Source organism: Lissotriton vulgaris, chromosome 4_1 (assembly GCF_964263255.1).
Source record: "Lissotriton vulgaris chromosome 4_1, aLisVul1.2, whole genome shotgun sequence".
In the NCBI taxonomy this organism is placed as follows: Eukaryota; Metazoa; Chordata; class Amphibia; order Caudata; family Salamandridae; genus Lissotriton; species Lissotriton vulgaris.
This window is the reverse complement of record NC_141691.1, coordinates 1202338899-1202365129: the sequence shown is the minus strand read 5'-3', so window position 1 is coordinate 1202365129 and position 26231 is coordinate 1202338899. Positions and strand designations below refer to the sequence as shown.

At 45.4% G+C, this 26231-nt stretch overlaps 1 protein-coding gene across 1 annotated transcript in view; it reads left to right on the top strand.

Moving 5' to 3' along the window:
• The window catches only part of LOC147723040 (molybdenum cofactor sulfurase-like), a 577064-nt gene that overhangs the window by 208007 nt on the left and 342826 nt on the right, over nt 1-26231 (top strand). Inside the window, exon 4 of the mRNA XM_086965413.1 lies at nt 6065-6703. Coding sequence (XP_086821539.1) covers nt 6065-6703 — 639 coding nt within the window. The remainder of the gene's footprint in view (nt 1-6064; nt 6704-26231) is intronic.

The following is a 26231-nucleotide window of genomic DNA, read 5'->3' as shown; positions in this document are numbered from 1 at the left end:
CCAACTATCTTTCCTATCACTCATTTACTTTGACCATGTGATTCACTCCACTGTCCTATGGCTAGTTTTGCACTAAAGAGACAGCATATGCACACACAGAAAGCAAGAAAAGCAACATGAAAACATTCAAATACCAACTTATAGCCCTTCCAGAATCTAACAATGAATTCAAAACCCCATTGGTTGCCATGAGCTGTTTAGTACATAAGTTTGATAATGACAAATAGAGTAAATGTCTCTAAATTTGCTGTTTATGCAGGCGTGTAAGGAAACCTGACAAAGCGCATATCAGTGTAGATTTAGGCCCAGTAATAAAACAAGAGGAGTAGTGAGAAGGGTTAGCTTGTGGCTAGGCATGAGAGTGTGTGAATGTTTACACAGAGAGTGGAAGGTAGTCAAGGCACTGGAAAGGTGATGAGAGAGCTGGCCTGAGCCGGAATAGGAGAGAAGTGAAGGTTAGGCAGCCATTCGACAGTATGGTTCTATGGGTTCCGAGTGTGGACAAGAAAATGGAGTGACTTAGATATTGCTAGAGATGATGAGGGGCTAGGTTCAGAGAGAGAGGTGAGGGATAGAGAAAAGGTGGATGGCTACTGGTCCACAGGCAGGGCCGGACCGGCTACCAGGCAGTTTGGAATACTGCTGAGCTGGGGGCGGATTTTGTTCATGGAGACCTGCGTGTGCTAAACGAAATTCGTTTTGCTTTAATTATTTAGAAGCACACACAGGTCTCCATGAACGGAATCAGCCCCCACCACAGTGAAATCAGCCCCCAGCTCGGTAGCATTCCAAACTGCCCGGTAGTCAGTCCTGCCCTGTCCACAGGTATCAGGCTGGGCAGGCTCTAGAGCTGGTAACTCTTTCCTCTCAGACAGCGGTTTCTGGAAAGTGTGCTACATAAGGGCATTCTCACCTTTTTTTATGAAAGTGCATGCTGCCCTACAATGTGAAAACGCCATTTAAAGCATACTCTGCATTGCATGCAATTTTATTTCAAAGCATTAACGCATTAAGCACATTTGTTTAGGCAATCAAGTTGCTCTAGCGTCATAAGTACAAAGGTAATCAAAAGTGTTCTAGTGTAAGGGAAGGATGGGTGGGAGTGTTGGGTTCTTAGTGAGTGGGTAAAGGTAAAGGACAAAGGAGAGGTATAGTGACATATATACATCAGATTCACATGGAAAGACCTATCTGGCCTATTGAAGTTCAGATTGTTCCACTAGATATACATAGCACTTATGGACACTGTTAATAAATTACAGTCATCAGGGCTCGTATGTTAATGGTGATAGTCAGCGTTTGAACCCCTTTTTAAATAATGTTTTTGCAATAATAGTTGTAACTTCCATTTGTCTGACTTTGCAATTATTTTCTGGGTTTAAGTTCGTGATTAATGTGAGGTACTGGAGTGTCTCTATGGTTGATAGTATAAACATTGTTGAGTGAGATTTCTGAAAAATATTTTTTTAATCTGCCCCAAGAGAGCTTGTTTTGATTATTACTTAAGGTAACCCATCTCTTGGATAGTGGGGTTACTCCCTGTTTCTCTATAACTATTCTTAAAGTGCCAAATCTTATTGCTTCATCCTTGTTAGCAGGATTTGAATTCATTTTCGTGTGAAGAACCATGATGTCTTTACAGGACTGACATATTTTTGTGTGGCAGATACTTTATGTCTCAGCAAGAGGAAGAATATTGTTATTAACTAAATGCCCCACATAGGAAACCACCCAGCATGCTGCATGCTTGCGTTATTGCTCGAAATCGACCACAGCATAAGCACACACATTTTATGTTTAAAGCCGGTTGACATGCCATATGTCATGACTTGTCATAAACACTTTATCACTCGGCTACTCTATTCGATTTACTCCCGTGCCTACATCAGAGACATAGACAAGCACTTGATCACACAAAAGTTAGCATTTTATGTTGCTTTTTAAATGTTTTATATGTCTTGTCTTGTCATTTTCTCTTACTGGTAACGATACAGGGGTCGTAAGTATCGACTTCCCACATTCTCTTTTCTAACACACCTTAGCGCGTGTGTTGTGATTTTATTACTCACGTGGTGTGGTGCCACTCACCTTTTTGCACATGGTCCTGACGAAAGCCCTACACAATTTATCTTTGGGGTAAAACATGTAGACCTACCTTGACAACTGCGAGTCAAACTACTCCACTAGTTGTCCCCTTTTGTATTTTTAATATATCCTGGGCCGCCACGAATAAACATATCCGGCAAGGATTCTCAGAGGTATTTTTAACTAGCACATCACTTCATCACACTCTTACACCACACCAGCTCCGCTGTAATCAGGTGTCGTAGCACAACCGGGTGGCACTCGGCCACCCGGTTGCGACCCCAGGCTGGTGTGTAAGAGGTCTTTTACAAAAACCTAATGGTTTTTTGGCACTGCAATTACCTACAGTGATTACAATATTTCTTTACTCAGTTTCTGGGTACGTCCACATTGTTTACTGGGTCTTACAGGACTGACACAGGTTTAGTGTGACAGATACTTTATGTCTCAGCAAGAGGAAGAATATTGTTATTAACTAAATAACTGTGAGATGTCAGGAACACATTTGAGTAAATGCTCAATGCATCTTAGGCCCATATTCATGATTTAGCCATGTTATATTGCAGCTGCTCTGGCATACTTTATTATTCTGTCCTGATGATGTCTCTTTAAACTGTCTACAGGTTAAAACAACATATACCTACATACATATAAACTAGGTTTTAATTAAAATTTCAACTCTAAAAATAATTGTGATAATCCATGGTATACCAACTACCATTTCCTTTTTGTCATGAGGTTTTACTATTACACACATTTTATACTCTATTTTGAGCACTGTGTGATGTCACAAGCGCAGAGTACTTTATAATTATATTTAGGTTTCTCTAATGACTACTTGCTCAAGATTAAGTGCATTTTTATTATTATTCCCACAAATGGGTGACCAGCTATATGATTATATTTGAAAATCTAGTCACTAAACATTGGTGACACAATTCATGTGTTTTTCAAATTAATTCTAAATAGACCTATTATTTTTGCCTACCAGAACAGACATCATTTTTTAGGTTTTCAAAGACAAATATCCAAAGTAGAGTTTGTATTTCAAGAACAAAAAAGTCAGTATTGAAGACTCACTGAGATGGGGACATCAGTTGTTTCTTCATCCAAAGGAATGTCAATTGTTGACCCATTTCTTAACAAAGACCTCTAGTATGCCCGGTCCAGCATACCCTTATGGCAAGAATTACCTCTTGTATGTTAGTACCAGTATTTTACCATGGGTGCCAAGTATGCCAAAACTCACATACAAATGCCAGTGTTGGAATTTGTCCTTAATGCCACCCATATGCCATGGGTTTCCCTTTTGTTAAAAAATATCTCTAGTAAGCCCGGACCAACATTCCCTTATGACAAGAATGACCTCCAATGTTTCAGCAACAACTTTTTTCCACAGTACCCCTAATAGCAAGAATTACCTCTAGTATTCCTGCACCCATATTTCGCCCCTGGCATGCTTGTCATGCTAAGAATTTCCACTAATATGCCATTGTCAGTAATTTATTATGGATTCCTCTTTAATCCAAGAGTAACCTTCAGTATGCCTTGGGCCGAAGGCATACTTGCAAGCATAGCACTACATTCTTCCTCATATTCACTTGCATTTAATCACTCACATTCAATCTTACTTTAGATCTTGTTCATTTGCAATCACATAATGCACTTGTCTATTCTTACTTACTCTCTGCTCATTCTTACTCTCAATCACTCATTTGCACTCTCACTCATTCTTACTCTAAATGACTCATACTTACTCATACTCACTCATACTCTCATTCATTCCTCCTTTATCTCTCTTGCTTTTTCTAGCTCTAACTCATTCTCCCTAATAATTCACACTTACTCACTCACAGAAAATTCTTACTCTCAGTCACACATACTTTCTATCTTATACTAATTCGTAGTAACTCTTATTCTCACTCATTCTTGCATAACTTGACTCACTCAATTTCGCTCACTCATTTTCACTCACAATTACATTCACTCTCGCTCACTTTCAACACTCTCTTACACTGTTTCTTAATTAATATTTCTGCTGCATTTACTTACACTGTTGCAATCACTCTGACTCTCATTCACTGATTTGCACACACTGACATTTAATCATGCTCATTCTCACTCGTTATCTGACAATGGCTCTTAACCACTCACTTTGACTCACACACATCTTCTCACAAATACACACACTGTCTCAAACAATCTGTCTCACAAGTACATATACACAACATATATTTAAAAGTATTTTTCCACTTACCTCCATTGCCTGTAAAAGTCTGTTCCACCTCCTGGTGCTCCATTTTTTGATACACTATTAGTGAACAACCACCTTGGGGGCATATCATCAAGGGACGGTGATAAATAACGCAAAGCACGCTTAGCGCTTTTTTATTTATCGACGTCTATCTCTGGAATGTATCACCCTGGTAGCGCGTTATTAACAACGCGTTTCTCCAGGACGATAACAATTTCAGCGGGGAACATCGCTAGTTTTTCCAGTGATGTTCCCTGCAAAACGGTGATAATCTTGCTGATACGACCCTGTGGTCGTATCAGCGTAATCCACCCCCAAAACAGCGGTTTTCTCCAAAAACTAACATCTGTTAAATGATGGGGCAGCCTTGTAAATATCGAGCTGTGCACATCAGTGATATTTTCAAGGTTGTACTGCCCCGTGATGCTCACTTTGCATCTCATTAGAGATGTAAAGAGAGGCGTCGGGTAAAAGGGTGCTAACATACGCTAATGCATGTTAGCATCCACTTGAAAATAGGGCAAAAAGATTATCTCCGCTTTTTTGGCTATTAAAGATAAAAAGCAGAGATAATGCCCTTGTTAATATGCCCCTACTGTTGTCTTTTTTGTAATTTCTAACAAAATGGAGGAATGCATGGAGAATAGGGCCCCCAAGCCCATAAAAACAAGCTGCCCCTGTGTCCTTGCCACTGATTTTGAGGCTAACTATCGCAAAAGAAGTGCTGGGGTCACAAAGGGCAAGGCAGGGCTCACAGCTTTGGTCTCAAAATAAAATCCTAGCTAGCTGCCCTTCTGAAGCCTGTTGGTCTGTGGCAGTAGTCCAACCGTGGCAACTTTTCTGATGGCAGAGATGGTTGCGGCTTTGGCATAAGAAACACTGCAGCCCTCCATCGCTATATGAGGTGGTAGAAACTGAAAGGTGGGTGGATTTCATATTTTCCGATTATTGCCAAATGACCGGTATGCTCCTACTGCTTAAAGGCAGGTGGTAAACAGTAATCTCACGTAGTTAGGATTTCAAAATCTTATATTGTGGTATGACTTTTGAAAACCTTTCAGAATATAAAGGAGAACCTATTACTCTATGGATTGATCCTAAAATATTTCAATGTGTTTCTATATTAAAAGATTTTCATTTCTTATTTCCTGATTACAAATATTCATTCAAAAATCAAGGCAAGGAGACCATAAGTATGTTTAATTTACATACATCACACTTGAAGATACTGTACTTTGCATCGTAATCCAGTGCTATTGACCCACACATCTGAGAAAAATGTGATTTGCTCTTGTAAACCAAGGCTGCATTCCCGTCCTTTTTGTTTGCATTCATGACACATACTTTTATAATTATCCACCACGGGCGCCGGGGTCCATAGGTCTTAGGGACCCACTGCATCCGATTTCAATATAAGTTAGTTGCTTTGTGTTGAAATTGAATTAAATGATCAAAAAAAGATAATTATTTCCATAACTTTAATATTTAGGAAAATGTTTTTGTTTTGAAGGGGAAGTCTACATGAAAGCCATATCTGTACATCCTACTCAAATTCCTACATGTGTTTAAGTTTCTATCACCTGAACTTGATTATAGATTATACGGGGATGAGTGTGCTCCTACATACAGTATGCAGAATGAAGAGATACAACCGTTTTGTTGTAATGATATGGAGAAAAGTCTGATTCCACCAATATCTAAACAATCAATGTTGAATTTTTTTAGGATCCTGCAACATTTCAATACCACTGCTGAAGACTACACCGTAATCTTCACATCTGGAAGCACAGCTGCCATTAAGCTGGTTGCGGAATCTTTCCCTTGGACATCTCCAGACTCCAGTCAACCCGGCAGTTGCTTTAGCTACCTCACTGATAATCATACTTCTGTTGTGGGCATGAGGATGATCGCAGCCGCCAAAAAGGTGTCTGTAGTTGCTGTGAGGCCAGAGGAGATGCAGTTTTTGGAGACGTCCCAGACACCTTCTGAACAACCATTGAGGCCAACATCGCATCTTTTCTGCTATCCGGCACAGAGCAATTATACAGGTACAAAATACCCTCTTACTTGGATAGAGAAGATAAAGACTGGGAACCTGAGGCCCAGCTTGCCTGGGAGTTGGTATGTGCTACTGGATGCTGCATCATATGTGAGCACGTCTCCTTTGGATTTATCGGCCTACCAAGCAGACTTTGTTCCTGTTTCCTTTTACAAAATCTTTGGCTTCCCTACTGGCTTAGGAGCACTACTGGTATCAAACAAGATTGCTCCGTTTTTGCAGAAAACCTTTTTTGGAGGTGGAACTGTTGCTGCATACCTTGCAGATGAAGGATTGTGCTTCCTCAAAGATTCAATTTCTGACAGGTAAAGACTTGTTTTGGGTACATTAAGTCATTGGGGAGCCCCAGTAGGGTGTAGGCGGGGAGGCGGGGCAGTTCGATACCAAAACATGCATCTATCTCATTGATCACCTCTGTCCAGTAATCCTGTAGCATTGGGCAGTCCCATAAAATATGTGTCAGTGTGCCAACTTGCCCGCAACTACGCCAACATGCAGTGTCTAGAAGGCGGTTCATTTCATGTAGGCGCTCCGGAGTGCGGTACCAATATGTAGAGACCTTGGTGAAGGTTTCGGTGAGTCCTACATGATAAGCAGAATGTCGTGCCCGGTACGAGATTTGCTCCCATTCCTTGTGGCTAAGTGTTCTCCCCAATTCTCTGTCCCACCTCTCCCTACCGGGGTTATAGAGATGAGAGGGCGGTGGTTGCAGCATTTTATACAGATCAGATATTAGTTTAGCGTCCGACTTACGTGTCGCCAGCCACAGTTCATAAGGCAACAGGTTCCTGTCTGCCGACTCCCGCACCTGTGGCTGCAGGGCCCAGTGCCGAACCTGCCAATACTTCATCCTATCTACCTCGGTCAGTTGGTAAGTCTCTTTGAGAGTCTCGAAGGGGAGGACTCCCCCCTCTCCGTATACATGAAAGAGTGCCCTGCATCCCCTCCCCCGCCAGTGTGTATAGGCTCCCGGTTCGGTCCCTGGCGTGAAGTCCGGGTTGTCCACAATGGGCGTGAACGGTGAAGGGAATGTGGTGAGGCCAAAAGTCCTGCAGGTGCCGTCCCAAATCCGCAGCGGCACCCGCGTGATATGGGATGCGTAAAGGTTCGGGGGGCGGTGCTGTCTGCGCAGGAACGGTATTTCTTGAAGGGGCCGGCCCGCCACCGCCTGATCCTGGAAGAGCCAGTGCTTATCTGACTCCCACCTGCTCCATTCCACCAGATACCTTAGCTGCGACGCCTGGAAATACTTTTGAAGATCAGGGACCCCCAGCCCACCTGCCTCCGGTGCTAGAGTCGTCAGCGTCCTTTTCATTCGGGGTTTACGGCTTTGCCAGACAAAGCGGGACAAATCAGTCTGCATCCGCCGTATCCAACCCTGAGGGGGCTGCAGCGGAAGCGCACGGAATAAATACAGAATTTGGGGTAAGACTGTCATCTTAATTGCTGCTATCCTACCTAGCCAGGATATCGTCCCCTTGCTCCATCTCCCCAACTCCTCAGTAACTTTCTTGCCTAACCCCTCGTAATTAGCCGCCACCATCCCCTGTAACGTGGGTGCTAATAGGATACCCAGGTATGGTACGTGGTGCCGTGACCAGTGAAGCGGGAAACGCCTCTGCAAATCCTGTCTCGTCGCAGGCGTCAGGGAGATATCCAATGCAGTAGATTTCCCTACATTCATCCGAAACCCAGCCGTTTCCGCGAAAGCTTCGAGCTCCGCCATACATGCGGGTAAGGCCCGCCTCGGGTCCTCTAGCGTGAAAATGATATCGTCCGCATATAGGCTGACCGTGTGGACGTACCCTCCCATCCGCACCCCGATCGCATCCGGATTCTGCCTCACTCTCTGGGCGAAGGGCTCCATGTAGAGTGCAAAGAGAAGAGGGGATAGTGGGCACCCCTGTCTAGTGCCCCGCTCAATATCAAAGCGCCTTGAACCGCAGCCATTGACACGCACCATAGCCGACGGGAATTTGTAACAGTTAAAGACCATGCTCCTAAACTTCTCTCCTATACCCATCCGTACCATCACCCGTTCCAGATATGGCCAGTGCACCCGGTCGAACGCTTTTTCGGCGTCAACCGAGAGGAGCATCCTCTCCCCCGGGATCCGCGAGGCTTTTTCCAGTATATGCACCAGCCTCTTAGTATTATCCACTGTCTGCCGGCCAGGTACAAAGCCGGACTGGTCCGGTTCAATCAGCCCAGGAAGATACTCCGCCAATCTCGCAGCCAGGATCCCCGTATAGATCTTGAGATCTACATTTAGGAGAGAGATTGGTCTATACGAGCTACATTGAGTTCTGTCCTTCCCCGGTTTAGGTATAACTGTCACGGTCGCCTGCAGGAGATCTGGTGGGATTGCACCGGGGCAGGCGAAGGAATTGAACAGTTTGGTCAGTATGGGTGCTAAGATCGTGCAGAACGTTTTGTAGAAAAGGGAGGTGTAGCCGTCCGGGCCTGGGGCCTTCCCCTGCTTCAGCCTAGAAATCGCCGCAACTACCTCCTCAATCCGAATCTCACGTTCTAGGTAATCGGCCTGTGCCGGAGCCAGGGACTGGAGAGCTACCGAATCCAGGTAGTCATCGGGCTCACCCACCATCGAGCTATCTGCCGTGTAAAGCTCAGAATAGAATTGGCGAAAACTCTCAGCTATATCGACGTCTTCGGTGACTAACTGCCCCCCCGCTGCCGCAATTTCTTTCACTCGACGGCTCTGGTGCGCAATTCTAAGCTTCGCCGCCAGTAACCGGCCACAGCGATCCCCCCCCGAGTAATAAGCGTGTTTCAGACGCAGCGCCGCATATTCAGCCCTGTCTAAATCCAAAGACGAAAGGAGTTTCCTTGCCGCCTTCAGTTGTTTCCAAATCCTGGGAGCCCCAGTGCGACGATGCACTTGTTCCAATTCCCTGACTTTCTGCGTGAGCTCCTCCCGCTTAACCTTTCTCTCTTTGTTTTCGGCTGATGAAATCGCTATGAAATCTCCCCTCAGAACCGCCTTGAGTGCTCCCCATTGAGTTGCCAATGTAGTGTCGGGGTTAGAGTTATGCAGCTGAAATTCCTGCACAGACTCCGTTATGCGCTGCACCACTGTCTTTTGGTGTAGGAGAGTGTCCCGAAGTCGCCAGACCCCTCGATGTACTGGGGTCGATGGGGGAAGGAAGGATCCCGAGACCGGCGCGTGATCCGAAAGAGAGATGACCCCTATCTCGGAGGCAGTGGCCATGTCCCGAACCGGCCCTGAGACCAGCAGATAGTCCAACCGAGCGTATGTTTTATGTGCGTGTGAGTAATAAGAGTAGTCCCTATCTAAGGGGTGAAACCCCCGCCAGAGGTCATGCAGATCCAAATCAGCTAATTGTGTTCGCACTATGCTCGACAATTCCCCAGTCTGCGGGTGACGCTGCGCTGACCTATCTAGAGAGGAATCAAACACTAAGTTTAGGTCCCCTCCCAGTATGATGTGTCTGTCTGGTGACGCTGTGACATCCAATAATGCGGAGTGTAGGAAACGGTCCTGGTGTTCGTTTGGGCTGTAAACTGATCCTATTGTAAACTGAAGGGGGCCCAGATTAAACCTATAGACTAGCAGTCTCCCTTTCTGTTCTACGAATTTGTGTATGACCTCCCCTCTAAAAGATTTAGACACTAAGATAGCCACTCCAGCCGTTTTTGTGGTATTGGAGGAAAAGAACTGCGTGGGAAAGGAGCGGGACCGCAACCTATGGCAGTCCCCGGATAGCAGGTGTGTTTCCTGAAGCAGACAAATGTCCGCCTGAGAACCCTCCAGTAAAGAGAGAATTGCTCTTCGTTTCGTGGGGTTGTTCAACCCTTTCACATTCAGGGTCACTACTTTCAGCCCCGCCATATCAAAACAGAGTCACCGCTTCCCAGCGGCCGGGTCTTAGCAGAGAGTACCACACCATTGGACAAATAGGCCTGCGAGCTCCGGCAATGCCGAATGGACTTAGTGACAGCACCGGACAGATCCGTCCCCAACTCCCCCCTCCCGGTTCCCCTGTTCCCCATCCCCCAGCTCCTCAACACACCCCCCTCCCGCGCCCCAACTCGAACCCCAAACTCCCCCCACCCTCCCATCCCTCCCTTCCCAATCGTGACCCCCAGTCCTGATAGTCCCAGTCCTGCCCTCACCGGACAAGTCTGTGGTAAATGACCTTCGTGGGCAACCTGCCACAGGCATCCCTCCTCCGCCCCCGCCCTCCCGCCCACCCCTGCGCCTGCTCCAACAGTGATGCGTTGTCATTCTCCCCCCGGAGCCAAATTATGCGGTCAACGCCACTTCCTCCTCGACCGCTGAAGACCTGGAAACAGTTCGAATGGCATCCTCCATCTCTGCCCTAATGATGGGCGAGCCCGGTCTCCGAGGAGCGGTGACCGACCTGCGTCTCGAAACTCTCCGCCAGCCACTGTTAGGGGGATCTCTTCTTCTTGGCGTGGAGGATTCCTCCTCCTCCGCAGTGATCCCCAGCACTTCGCACACATCCAGAAGAGACCGTAGCTGATGTGATTCCCCATTCCAACGGAAGATAAGGCGAAAAGGGTGCCCCCATGAGTAGGGCGTGTCGTGTTGCCTCAAGAAGTCCGTCGCAATCTTAAACGCCCGCCTCTTCTGGAGAGTTGTCGCTGCCAAGTCCTGATACAACGCCACTGGATGGCCTCGGAAAGTGATTGATTGTTTCCTCCTCGCCTCAGTCATGATCCGCTCCTTCAGCGGAAAATCGGGTAGGAAAGCTAGAATGTCTGGGGGAGGGCCCGTCGCACGCCGTTGCGGACCAACCCTATGGGCTCTGTCTATCCTAATGGGGAAGTCGGCAGACTCGCCCAGGATGTCACGGAACAGTCCCTGCAGATAGTCCATTATGCCAGTGTTCTCTTCCGAGGATGGCACTCCCCGAACCCTTATGTTGTTCCGCCGAGATCTGTTCTCCAAGTCCTCATTATGCAGTTGTAGATCTATGTGTTGGTCCCTGAGGCGGAGCACCTCCTGCTGCAGGTGCGTGATCTCCTCATCTTGCCTCTGCGTGGAGTTTTCGACCGTGGCCACTCTCTCGCCTAGTCCGTCCACTTCTCTACGTATTTCACGCACTTCGCCGGCCACTTCTTGCTTTAAAGCTTGAAAGTCCTCCCTCAGCGTCCCAAAAAGTGATTCCAAAAAGGATCTGGTGACTGGGGGCTCTCCACTGCCCACCATGTGAGAGCTGCTGGCGCCTCCCGGCGGCGTTGCGTTCTTGTCTCCTTTCCCCTGGGATTTATTAAGCATCTCCGGAAGAGTGCGACTGCTCCCTTTGCCACCCTTCTGTCCAGCCATTTGTCCTGGGCCTCCGCAGCACGTGCGCTATGCACCTCAGCACCAGCCAATCCGACACTCAACGTCAGGCCCTGAGCGCTAGTGCTCGTCTCCAGGAGCCCCTTCTTCCGCCGATCGCCCCAAGAGTTCACTGCTACACAAATTCGGGCCTGCAATCCGCCCGGCTTGACAGCGGGTCGAGTGCCCCACCACGCCAGTAGCAGCCGCCGCCTCTCTGCGCTCCCCAAGCGCTGCTCCGCTACTGGTCAAGCGACTCTCCACAATCGTCGGCGAGGCTACGCAGCTGCGGCCCAACTGCTACTGCGCCATCCGGCGGAACCTGCTATGCCTCCAATGTCCGCTCACTCCCGGGGAGCCTTTCCCTGCTCAGGTACTGCACCCAGGGGCCTCTTCCCCCTCTCGGACAGGCGCTATAGGCCAGGCGCCACAGCAGCTCCCAGATTTCCCCGGTGTGGTGCGCTCCGATTTGCAGTGCCTCTGGAGCTCCGTGTCACTTCACGCCCCTCCAGCTCTCTCCTCACCACTACTGCAGAAACCAGGGGGGGGGGGGGTTAATGTCCAGGGCCCCGCTCCGTCTCAGCACAGTTCCGAGTTTCGGGCCTTCACCGCCCCAGCCCCCGAGCGCACTGCGCAAGCCGCCCTGGATCACCCTCGCTGAGACACGTAACCTTGTCAGTGCCGCCTCGCCTCCTGCGTGCTTCACTCTGCCTCCATGCAGTCCGCGGGGGCAAATACCACCGCACCAGGGCCCCCGGCTTGGCTCCACACCCCACTCGTTGCCTCCTCACCTCTTCCGAGTGACCTGAGGGGGAGGGGGGGGGGGGGCGCTCCGTCACCGCCCGATTTGCAGCTCTCCCGGCCTCCCAGGCACTGCGCTCCGGGTGCGCTGGTATGGGCACTGCAGCGGGGGGTCCCAGGCGGGTTCACTGGTCTGCAGGCACCGCCGCTGCTACGGGTTCTCTTCCGCCGCCGGAGCCGCCCCTCCGCAATACCGACCACTGCCGCCTTCCGGCTAGGCCACAGCCGCGGCCTCAATTAGCCGAGGGGCGGACTCAGGGGCAGGCAGTCTTTAGGGTTGGCGCCGTCCTCGGGGCTCCGCTCCTCCGCCACCGGATTCCTGCGCTCGTCTCCGCCGGGTCACCGTCCCTTCTTCCACCGGCTCCCAGGCTGGACCCTGGGGACGCCAGGCGCCGCGACACCAGTTGCCGTGCTACAGCTCCGGCCCGCTCTCCTGCAGCACTTCGGGGCTCCGAGGCCGCCTCCACCGCACTCGGCTCGGACAATGACAGAGAGTCCGGACCCTCGTCCAGCAACGACCAGAAGCCTCCCCAGGCAGCTCCGCTACCTCAGGTGGGCAGGGGGGGAGAAATTGCTCACTTTAGGGGCTACGGGCCTGGCCGGGAGCGGGAGCTCGGGAAGGACACGTCTTCCTACTCCTCCATCCTGGCCACGCCCCGTAAAGACTTGTTTTGTAGTTAAAAATGTGTGAATTATAGTTGCAGTTGGAATGATATTCAAAAACAATCCAAGAGCTCCTATATGATTGAACTGTTGTGGCAACTGCCACCAGCCACATTTGAACATAGGCCCTCCTTCTTTCTCTAAAGGGCACTGCAGATAATGTATATAATCCAGGTGTAAACTATGTGAAAGCAAAAGGGAGACCAAGATGAATAATGATAGAATGTAACTGCTCTTCTCCATGCCATTGTGCCAAAATGTTGTATAGATCCAAACGTGTATTTCCTATTAAGGCCTTTTGTGAGCAAAGAAAATTATCAATGACATAATATTATATTGTTAAGCCCATGCTAAAATAACATCATTCTATTGAGTCTTGAAAGCTTTGTGATTGTTTAGTGTTTATCAGGTATGCCTAAACTCCATTAAGTAAATTAATGATCTGATCAATGTCTACAGCTAACACTGTCTTGACCAATGAACATTCAGAATCTTGTATTGGACTATTTTAGGATGTATAGTTTAATACTTCTCTTGCCTCTGTTTTCAGACATTAAGTCTGCAAATGTTAGAGCAGAGTAAGTAGTCAGTTAATATATTGAACAACAAAGATGTTATGAACGTAATACTGCTACTGCTCTGTCAACACTTACACATGTGTGACCTAATTGTGGTTGTTAGACAATGTTAAGATAAAGATGAGTAGAGAAACTGTAGCACAGGTGAGGAGAAGAAGAAAGCGAATTAAGATTTTTTGAGGCAAGGGTAAAAGACAGGAATTAAAGGACCCAGTGATGTTTGAAGCAGGTTAAAGATTTAAAGATGCAACCACTCTCTATGGTACCCCTTTCATCTGCATGATCTAAGCCATTAAAATAGTGTATAAAGGATATTTTGTGATCAAGCGCTTGATCTTCATTTTTTCATAACTTCATGCATATACTTCTTAACATTATCCAATAATAGATAAGAGTTCATGCTTTTTTGCTTATTTAGTTTGGGCTTGAGGATGTCACAACTATAAGTATGATTAGCCCATAACCACCATGTGTGAAGTGACTGTTTTTCTACATTCTTTCAATTACACATCGGTGTCTTAGAGGTAGTCACAGTAGATGGTTCATCAGCAGATTTTCATTCCTCTTCAGGTGAAGGATTGGTACATTTCCGCCTACTTTCTTAACTCCACATGGATTATTTACGGGTTGACATCCTTCTTGGCTAACTGGGTGCATGCCTGGTGGGCTTTTATTATCCATTAACAGTTTGGAATGGCTAATGGCTTGTTTGCTTCCACTCACATCTTAAAGGTCTCCTCCCTTTCAAAAAGTCATTCAATTTATGCCGGACCAACCTTGATACCTTGCCACCCCTTGGAAATTAATACTAGGCCAGTCTAGTAAGCATTAATTCTGCAAAGGCTAGTAGGTCTTCATCTATGTGACTAACTGTTTTGTACTCCTTGTACAAGACTGGTAATTTTTCTTCCTTCACATCTCACTTGCACCTGCTGCAATGTTCAAATCATGACCCTGGTGCTTGCTAGATAACTGCACGAACGACTGCCTGTTTAGTTGTAAAATATTGCAATATTAAGTGTTTATTGGAGTTCTGACAACTTTTTGGCCAATTGCCACTGCACCTGCTTTGCCATTCAAATAATGAACCTGTTGACTGCACTTGTGACTGCCTGCTTAGTAGTAAACTATAGCAATATTTGGACATTAATGGAGTTATGACAACTTTTAGCCCGGGTGTTTCTGCACCTGCTGCACCATTTAAATCAAACCAGTTTCAACTGCAAGGTAACTGCAATTGTGACTGACAGTTTAGTAGCAAACTATAGCAATATTAGGTGTTTAGAGGGGTTCTCTCAACTTTTTGGCCCGGTGCCACTGAACCTGTTGCACCATACAAATCATGACCCTAGTGCCTGAAAGATAAGTGCACTTGTGTCTGCCTGTTTAGTTGTAAAATATAGCAATAAAAGGTATTTAGTGGGGTGCTTAGAGCTTTTGATCCTGATGCTATGGCACCTGCTGAACTATTGAAATCATGACCTTAGCGCTTGCTAGATAAGGGCAATTGTGACTGCCTGTTAAGCTGTAAAATATTGGAATATTAGGTGCTTAGAGGGGTTCTGACAACATGACCCTAGTGCCCGAAAGATAACTGCACTTTTGTGACTGCCTGTCTAGTTGTAAAATATACCAATAAAGTGTTTATTGGGAGGGCTAGAGCTAATGGTCCCAGTGCCACAGCACCTGCTGAACTATTACAATCATGAACCTGGCGCTTGCAAGATAACTGCACTTGTGACTGCCTGTTTGGTTATAAAATACAGCAATATTAGGTATTAGAGGAGTTCTGATAACATTTGGGCCCGGTGCCACAGCACCTGCTGCACCATTCAAATAATGACCCTGTTGTCTGCAATATAACTGCACTTGTGAATGCCTGTTTAGTAGTAAAATATAGCAGTATTTGGTGTTTAGTGGAGTTGTGATCACCTTTGGCACCGGTACCACTGCACCTCCTGCACCATTCAAATCATGACCCTGTTGTCTTCAAGGTAACTGCACTTGGAATTTTAGGTGTTTAGTGGGGTGCCTAGAGCTTTTGATCCTGGTGTCACTGTACCTGCTGCACCACTGCAATCATGACCATGTTGTCTGCAAGATAACTGCACTTGTGAATGCCTGTTTAGTAGTAAAATATAGCAGTATTTGGTGTTTAGTGGAGTTGTGATCACCTTTGGCACCGGTACCACTGCACCTCCTGCACCATTCAAATCATGACCCTGTTGTCTTCAAGGTAACTGCACTTGTAATTTTAGGTGTTTAGTGGGGTGCCTAGAGCTTTTGATCCTGGTGTCACTGTACCTGCTGCACCACTGCAATCATGACCATGTTGTCTGCAAGATAACTGCACTTGTGAATGCCTGTTTAGTAGTAAAATATAGCAGTATTTGGTGTTTAGTGGAGTTGTGATCACCTTTGGCACCGGTACCACTGCACCTCCTGCACCATTCAAATCATGACCCTGTTGTCTTCAAGGTAACTGCACTTGTAATTTTAGGTGTTTAGTGGGGTGCCTAGAGCTTTTGATCCTGGTGTCACTGTACCTGCTGCACCACTGCAATCATGACCATGTTGTCTGCAAGATAAATGCACTTGTGACTGCCTATTTAGTTTTAAATGCCATTAATAATCTGAGTTTAGCGGGGTCCCTAGAGCTTTTGGCCCCAGTGCCCCTGCACCTGCTACACAATTTAAATGAAATCTCTTTTAACTAAAAGGTAACTGCAATGATGACTGCCTATTTAGTAGTGAAATATAGCAATATTATGTGTTAGAGGAGTTCTGACAACTTTTGGGACTGGTGCCACTGCACTTGCTGCACCATTGAAATCATGACCCTGTTGCATGAAAGGTAATTACACTTGTGGTTGCCTATTTAGTAATAAAATATAGCATAGCTCTTTCATATTTACCTTTATTTTTAACATGCAATGTTTATTACAACATTTAGAATTTGATCATAATTAACAAACAGAGTAAGTTGAAAGAACCCAATCCAACAATGTCTACAAAATGCAAAGAAAGGTACTGAGGCATTTCTAGGAAATGCCACAAACGTTCTAAGACTGCAGCTTCTGCTCTACACAAGTAATAAAAGCAAGCATTCAAGCATACTGTTAGAAGCTGTCTGCCCTTTCAGTGGAAAGTGATCCTATTGTGACAGTGAATGGGGCTTAAACAGTGCGAACAGCTTTAGTAGAAGTATTGTAAATGCGTGCAGCCAGGGGAGGTTAACAAAAAAAAGTTCCACACAAAAGTGAATGAACACAATAATTCAACTACAAGCACTGATAAGAAACCCCTTTTAAGATATATTAAATTCAAGAGATTTCACAAGCACAGAGCAAGCGCTATGCAGGCAAACCCCAAAAATGCCTCATGTTGTCCCACCTTCAACTATCACTAAAGGAACTAGCCCAGTGACTATTCCACCCATGTACGGTAGTATTCAGAGTGATAATATGAGATTCCAAAGTCTTCCATAATCAGATTATATATTGTTCCTGGGCTTCTCTCTGCCTGCACAACTCTTACCTCTCTCCTCCAAAACTCTAAATGGTGACTACTACTGGAAAAGTGTGACAGAAATGTGCACTCTTGGTTTATAGATAGACTAGGAGATTCCAGGATCTCATTTAACAGGTAGTTGCTGGGAATCTTCATTAACAATTTAAAACTCCACACCCTTCTTCCAGCAGGAGAATGTTATTCTCGTAAGAATTGAAGGATTGTTGATTAATGCCTTTAAATAGCCAGGTTATAGGGAATTAAACTGAGTCTCTCTGCCAGCCAGATCTAAGGGAACATTTCCTCAGAGAAATATGATCTAACATGAAATATAGTAAAGAATTCATAGAGGGCAAGTACAACCTTAGATAAGAATTCCAGGCCCAAAAATGTATTCAAGACAGCAACTCTAGTGCTTATACCATGTGCAAATAATCAAAATTGCAGTTTGTTTACAGTTTATACATAAGAGTGCTTCAGGTGAAAAACACCACACATCATATTTATTTATAAAGTTTTATATAACGCGAACATGATCCCTAAGGATATGAGAGCGCTTTACAATAGGAGAGAAGGAAGGTAATAAGTTGCAGTATCAGCATCAAATATGAATAATACACCAAATATTTACAACACAAAAGGGTCAATAAAAAGTCAAACAATAAGTGGTACAAGGCGTGCTGAGCGTGGAGCAAACGGTAGGTTAAAAGAAGAGTAACACTCAGTGCAGGTCATAAGTTTGTCGCAAAGCCTGCAAATAGGCTTGTCACGGTGTTCCCCATCTTCCGGTCATAGTGGAGTTAATGTGGCCCCCTTCAGACAGGTGGCTCAGGTTTGCAAGTCTGTGGACTCTTTTGTGTAGAGTTTTGAATAACATTCATGAAAGCATTTAGCCGTTGCTATATCTTGGGTATGTGCTTGCCAGTTTAACGATTTAACTTCAGCTACTGTGCTTTGATACTTAAGCCAGAATGATTGGTGCAGTTCTCCTCAGTAGACAATTGATTTAAAACAATGTAGACTGGGCCTCATCTGCCACAGAGCTACCTGAGCACAGATGCCAGTCTTTTTGCATAGATTAACATATGCACATGTTTGTTGACAGGTGTTGCAGTCGTCATATGGGAGACCAGGTAGCTTAGGGTGTCAAATCACACTTTTTTCATGGACATACAACAATTTCTCTCCATTCAGAACTGGAATTCTCTGACTTGTGCCGTGTAATAGCCACTCATTGTATGACAACACTGTGCTGTCTTTACCGCTGTGCATGTACACGTGATTGGAATAATGTGAGAAAGATTGCAGCAGATGCAATGTTTTGTAGAGTCTTGAGTTAGCCACCACTGGGAGGCCCAGGGGGAAACCCATTAATCTGCTTTTACAAAGGAAGGAATGATGAAGTAAGCAGCTGTGCCAGCAGCCTATTTTTAGGTCGAGCCTGGCAGTGCATGCGCTGTCTGAAACACCTGGTGTAATCAGTCTATGGAGTGTAATCCCACCAGCATGCCTACCATTGGCTCACTCCTCTGTCCCTCTTCTTTGCTGGCTCCTCATTGGTTGGTGCTCCCCATACATCACTTCCATTTTTTGTTCAGGACCACCGGCCAACTACTGCTTTCTTTCGCTGTCGATTTGTATATGTTCCTTCGGGAACTACTTCTTTTATTATCTGCTCTTTCTTTGATGTGGCCTTTTGTTTTTAACGATCAGCTTTTGTAATTTTATGTTTCGTTTTGATTCCCAATGTTTATTCATTTTAATTGGTGCCAATCAATTTTTTTTTTGTAGTCATTGGCGAGCCGCGACTTAAACCCGGTACCCAAGTACGAAAGTCGCCAGCTCTGTAAGTTGCACCACGGCCTCTTAGGTTGCTGTGAAGTACTTGGTGTGGCTTTGTGTGTGCCCGGGAAGCTGTCTCAGCCGCGCTGACACATAAGAGGAGGACAGGGGCGAGGGGGAGGCTGAGGGCCAAGGTTCATGCTTGGGTGGGCCAGGCTCATGTTAGGGTGGGCCTCGCCCACCCGGCCCACCCGCTAGAACTGGGCCTGCTGTGACCTATAGATCACCTCCGTGGGTGTATGTAGACCAGACTGGCCTTGTGTTTTACACATGCCCTCTGCTCTTCTGTGTAACACAGACCCTCCCCATCGAGCTTGCCCTCTGCTTGAGTGCCATCTACTTGCTATACATGCTTAGCTTTGAATCGCCATGCATGCCACTGCTCTATTTGATAACTATGTAGAAAACGAATCCACAGTGCTGTTTACCAGCTACAAATAAACATTCCCATCTCAGGCTGTCCCTGCAGCTGCTGTGTACACTCTTTATTGTCTTTGCCTTCGGTGTGTGCACAGTGCACACTTTTGTGACCTATCCAACACCAAACTACAAATATGTAACTGGTCACATGTTGTATTTGTTTGCTTGCTTTAGTGCCCATGGCGCTCCAGCTTCGTCAGTCGGCTCGAGTGAACTAGGCAGGGTCTAGGATTCACGAGAAGCAGCAAGGAGAGGAGCCAGAGAGATGTGTGGTGGTTTGTTTCTGTTCAAGTGCCTTTGTGCTGCTGATATCCACAGAGCCGCAGGCAGGGCCTAGGATGGGCCTCTGAGCCGACGTTTAAACTGCGCACTCACTTCCTCCCTCGCAGGGTGGGTGTCGGAGCCCAGGCACATGCTTCGGGCGCAACAGTAGGCAGACGGTGTGTAGGGTAAGGGGCGCTTTTGCCCTAAGTGTCCCAGGCAGCATCTAAGTGTGTGTGAAGGAGTTCAGCCAGCTCCGGTGTCTGTGGGGGTGGGGAGGGCGCAGAAGCACCCGAAGAGTGAAGAAACACAGCACCGGAGGCTGGGAGGGAGCAAAGTCAGACAGTCTGTTTTGGGGGGGAAATTTACAATCCCCGAATGAAGAGGCAGATACGGATAGCCCTGTGGAGCCTATTTTCTTTCATGCCCTTTGAAGGTCAATGATACTTTGCCCAGCTCCATGTTCAGAAAGGGAGGTAGCTGTGAATACCCAGTGCTGCTTACTGCATTAATCCAGCATGTCGCAGGTTAGAATCCCAATAGGGATTGATTTGGCCTTCCATTCTTCTGAAGTTGATACAAATGTACTAGAGAGAATTGTAATGCTTCCAGGTATTAGATGGATGCCTGAAGATAATTCAGTTGCCGATATACTATATCAAAATGGCTAATCAATTTCAAATGGTGACGAGAGGATGTCTTGGGTGGGCATGGATGCAAAATATTAACTGCATTCAAATATGTATAGAGCAACTGGCTGACTCACAAAAAGTTTTACACGCCACTTCAAGAAATGTGAGGTGCACATATGTGTGATCTGTGTGTGAGTAATTGTACAGATACTATGCACATGTAGTTTTGAAGTAAGAACGGTTGACAAGCATTTAGGGAAATTCATATGAAATAATGGGAACATCCATGCAGTGGGTATCATTATACATTGTGCTGAAAGCTTCACATTTAAAATTTGAATTCTCCAGGCATAGGTGGCACAGAAACATCTCATCAACAGTTCCCATTTGCCTAAATTAGAAGTGGTGGCAAATACTAGAAAAATAGCTTTAATGAGAGAAAAAAATAAAATCAAGCACCATATTTTTCTAAACTGTACACGTGTTTTGTAACAGTGTATACAGATCGCACACTTCAATTTAGCAAAACAGGTGAAAGTCACCAGTGTTCAGGACAATAAAATATATCTTTCACGCTGTGCTTCGTAGCGCACTTTTGTCATTTCTAAGCACTATTACAGATGTTACTATGACCCATTTTTTATGGTACTTGGTTTACCAACGGTTGAAATGATGACTTTAATTGCTATCTCAATAGTTGTCAGAGGTGATTGTCAGATGTGAGCGTTAACTCGCTAACCACTTGTGCCGTCTGTTCAGTCACTCACATATGTGTGTACTATAAAGAAGTGCTAGCCAGAAATATTTGGGATCCACAGAATATGACCATCCATAACCATAAGTATAAGTGATGGACCTCAGTTTAACCTTTTCCATGTTCATGACGGAGCCGCTCCGTCATGAGCCTCGGTTGAGCTGTGCTCTTGACGGAGCGGTTCCGTCATGGCACCACTCGGTGCGCCAGCGCGGCGCAAATTCCGCGCCTGCGCTGGACGTTCCATTGAGCGGGCGGGGCCATGACGGAACCGCTCCGTCATGAGCACAGCTCAACCGTGGCTCGTGACGGAGCGGCTCCGTCACGAGCATGCGAGCGCCGCTCTGCCCCCCCTCCCCCCTAGCGCTGCGGCGGAATTGCCGCCGCAGCGAAGGGGTTAAACACCCCCCAGTCATTGCTTGCTTTGATGAATCTGCTCCTCGCATAAACAACCCCAGGCCTGGGGGGATTTGACAGAGGCTTAATGGCTTAGAACAAGCAGCTCATAGAAGTCAGAATAAGTAGTAAGAAGGATTCTGTGGGGGGGGGGCAAAGTAGTGCCCAGCATAAGTCAAGGTCACGCAGGTCGGAACAACAGAGGTAAGTGACTACTACTGTTTAAATTTTAGTCCCTTCAACGATGGCAACTTGCTCTAATAAATTACATAGGAGAAGCAGGCTAGTACTACTGGTATTAAAGTTTAATACGACCCTTTGGTGAAAACAGACTTAAGCCACACTGAAGTATCGTCTCTGTGATACGTAACTAAGGAACCGAGTGCATGCGCAAACCAAAGATGGCCCCAAAAAAAACAAAGCCCGTAGAGGGAACACTGGGTTAGGGAATAAGGCAAAGGAGTATATTATGGAAAGTAGGACACATGAAGTAAGTAAGCAGGGAAAGCCCTGGAGTCAAGAAAAAAAGGGTCCCGGTAAGAGAAGGGACAAAGTATGTGACTAATGGCGCTGCTCAGGAAATAAAAGGGGGCACAGTAGCGTCCAGGACAATAAAAGACTTTGGGCTAGATGTAGGTAAATTAGATTTACCGATTCTAAAATACCGAATTTTAACGATTTGGTATTTTAGAATCGGTAAATCTGATGTAGGTAATAATTCGGTATTTTGTACCGAATCGTTAAGATTCAGTATTTACCGATTCAGTAAATACAGAATCGGTATTTGCTATTGAATCCTATGGGCCATGAAGCCCATAGGATTCAATAGCAAATACCGATTCGGTATTGACCGAATCGGTAAATATACCGAATTGCCAAGGGGGACAGGGTGTCACTTTGACACCCTGTTACACCCCTGTTTCTGGCTAGTGTGCCATGTGACACACATACAGTCCCTTTGGGCATGTATGTGTTCCACATGGCACAGGTGTACATGCACAGATGTGCATGTACACAAGAATTCGTTATTTACCATGCAATTGTATTACATGGTAAACAACGAATTCTAAAGGCCCTGTAGCACTGTTAGAAGTGCTAGCTACATAGGAAAATACAGATTCAGTAATTTTACAGATCGGTAAATTTACAGAATCAGTAAAATTTACCGATTCTGTAATTTTACAGAATCGGTAATTTTACTGATTCTGTAAAATTAGCGAATCTGTAGGATTTTCAATGCCCTACATACCAATGTCAAAATACCGGTCGGAAATGGTCGAAAATCAGTATTTTCGGCCGTTTCCGACCGGTATTTTGACACCTACATCTGGCTCTTTGTGAGTAAACACTTTAAAAGGATTCACTCACCCCTGAAGTCCCCGGAAGTAGAAATAAACCAGCAGATATTGAATGTCTCTATAGATCAGTGTGCTCTAACATTAGACTCGTCCTTCCTGATAAATCATTCACTTTCAAGTCAAAATGAACTTATTATAGAACCCATCTGTCTTCATCCCCTCAAATGTTCTCATCACTGGATCATGAAGTAATGGCGACAGACTTGTCCGAGAATATCAGCAAGAGAGTGGGATCCAACCAGGAGGATACTTTGGCATCAGCTCTCAGGGTAAACCTGGAAAAAAAGCAGAGAGCAGGTGTGCATCCCAAGAAGCGACAGGATAGAGGAACCCTCCCGAAATACAACCTTGGATCTAAATATCTCAGCAGCCCCATAGGCGTCAATGTTGGACATAATGTTGATATTACAAAGAACCTTGCAAAGACTGCAAGAAGTCACAATGTTAAATAATGAGATTAAAAAAAAGCAAAAAATGCAATTACATATGATCGTGTGTGAACTACAGGGTGTTAGGGGACAAATGCCAACATTTATTAGACCAGTCGCTGACCAACAGCCCCAAATTGTGGCGGGGCACGTAGAGTCACCCGAAGTTACCCATGATGTGTACAGTTCAAGATGGCCAATGTTGACAAAGCAACAGGTGATTATCTTAGGTATTTTACAAATTATACAAGACGAGCATTAGGAGGAAGGAAGACACGAAAGCATGGGGTGGTAAAAGCACAAATCAAAATGGGAAGGAAGAAAGTGGCCTCTCAGAAACGGGGACACAAGGGAAGAAAAGTTCAAAACAGATAAGTAATGTTGGAAAGAGGAAGGTTGCAGAAACAGATTGGAAGAAGAATGGAGTAGCTGTTCAGAGCGAGGACCAATTTGTCTTATCCCAGAAAATTAAAAGGGGGGCCAGATAGAGCAAAATCTAGGACAAAACAATGACACAAACGTTACTCCAGGGGTAGTAAGGGCACATAGAAGCATGGAAAAGGCAACCATGAGGAAGAACACCACACAGAGAAATATGAATCCCCATAAGGTAGAACCAGAGGTCAAAGGTAATAAGTGGATATACTTCGAGCCAGTACAAGGAAGAGAGAGGGGGGGTAAAAGGAAGTTAACACCCTAAATAGATCCTGTCTCCTACATTCATTTGCAAGATGCCCTAGTCTGAGAGGAATTGGTTCTAATAATCTGCGTCAAGTAGGTTTTGAGATAATGGTAAGGCTAAAGAAATAACCAAGGTCTTAGTATACTCAGATCTGGTAAGGGCGGCACGTGTGAATGCAGAACAAGAAGTACAGAAGGAGGGGTTGTCGATAATCCCAGAGAGAGAATTAGAGGAGAACAGTTAACAAGGTGGTGAATTCTTGAATTGCCATGCAGGGCTAGGCAAAAGACAGGTAAGGTGGATCCAGGAAGAGGGGAAAGCTAATGGGAACCTAAACATAGTGGTCAAGAAAACAGATATTAGTAATTATTGGGGGAATTGGAGCCATAGATGCAGCCCTGCAGGCCCCCCAGTGGTACAACAGGGAAAACAACTGTTTAGGCGACATAGAATAGGATAAAGGGATGTTGCCGAGCCACAAGATCATATCCTGGAATATAAATGGTCTTGGAGGACATGTAAAACATGAGATTGTCTGTGAATTAGCTCTGAGTGCCGAGATCATTTGTGTACAAGAAACATGGCTAAGCGACAAAACCCCAATAATTGATGGCTTCATACAATTACATAAACCTGCAAAGAAAAAAAGATATGGTTGCCCTGCAGGAGGGATCATGACTCTATTATCAACCAAAATTGTGAAGGATGTTAAGCCTCAAAGAGTTAAATGTAAATGGTTGCTTGCTTGCAGAAAAACTATGATCTACATCTGTCAGAGAATTTGAACACTTGGGTATTATAAATGCTTATATGCAATTGGAGAGTCAAGTGGGATATGGAATAGCGATGGGGTTCTTCAAAGAAGATGTTAACCTGTTATGTGAGAAATATAATAATGACATGATTTTAATATTGGGAGATTTCAATCATAAATTGAACCCAAGTAAGTTATATCCCTGGTTTAACGATTTATTAAATGCTTATAATGTAATGATGGCCTCATTTTTAGAGAGTACCCCTACAAGACAAGACACAAATCTAGGGAAGTATCTAGGTTCAAAAGGTCTATTCTGCCTTAATGGCAGGATGGATACAGACCGCCCTGCAAAGAAAACCTTTAAAATAGGTTCACAGGTCTGCCCAATAGACAATGTTTTTACATACGCTTGGAATTTTGAATCAATTAAGGGGTTTCACGTATGTCATAGGGAAGGACACGACCTCAATTATTTGCAGATTGAGATTGCAAATGAGCTTCCTAGGGCACGAGATATAGTACTCACCCCAGAAGTAGAGTACCCTAGGAGGCCACATCGAGACTATCTGAAGAACATAATGCAAAACTGTCAACCCTACAATGAGGGATAGATTTGGGAAATACTAGAGGGCAAAACCCGGGAAGGGTTTAGGAGAAAATCGCTCAGGTTGTGCAGTGTCTTAGAGTTAAACTAAAAAATAAGAAGATACAAGATAAGACTGATATATGGATAGATGTGACCTGATTACTGTGTTAAGTTAGCATGAGCTTTTTATGTCTTTAAACACCATTTTTCCTTTCTGCTGCTTTTTGCACACGACACGCATCTGCTGCTTTACCTTTGAGCCTAGTAAAATGTTTTCGGTTCATACGAGAATAATATGCTGTTACACTGATATCAGCCTTGCTTGGCGAGCTGTGTCTGTACAGTGAGTGCTGAAACCTTCAAGGATATCTCAACACAGTAGTTGTTATGAGCACTGATCTTCGCACGTCCCTAGACATAACATACATGCAGCTGCAGCCAAGTTCTGGCTTTAGGAGCGTTTTAAATTGCCTTGCACAAGAGCATACAAACACACTTGATGGTGCTTCGCATGCAGAGAGCTGGTCACTGATGATGTGATCCCTAACCACTAGGATCTTGAGGTATGGGGCCGCTCTGCTAAAACCCACAAGAGACCTTCCTAGATATAATATAATATACTAGCTAGGGAGGGTGAGAATTGGGTTTTGTTAAACCCTATTCATTTAGCATATTACTATGCTTGCACCGTTTGTGTTCTATGGACTAGTGACTATGCTGATTACCTTGTTTCTTATAATATGTTTGCTTGTATTAGCTAAGATACTGCGCTTGAGAGCACTGCATTAGTGAATAAATATTTCAAATATGCACGTGTCCTCTTTTACTCCTCGTTC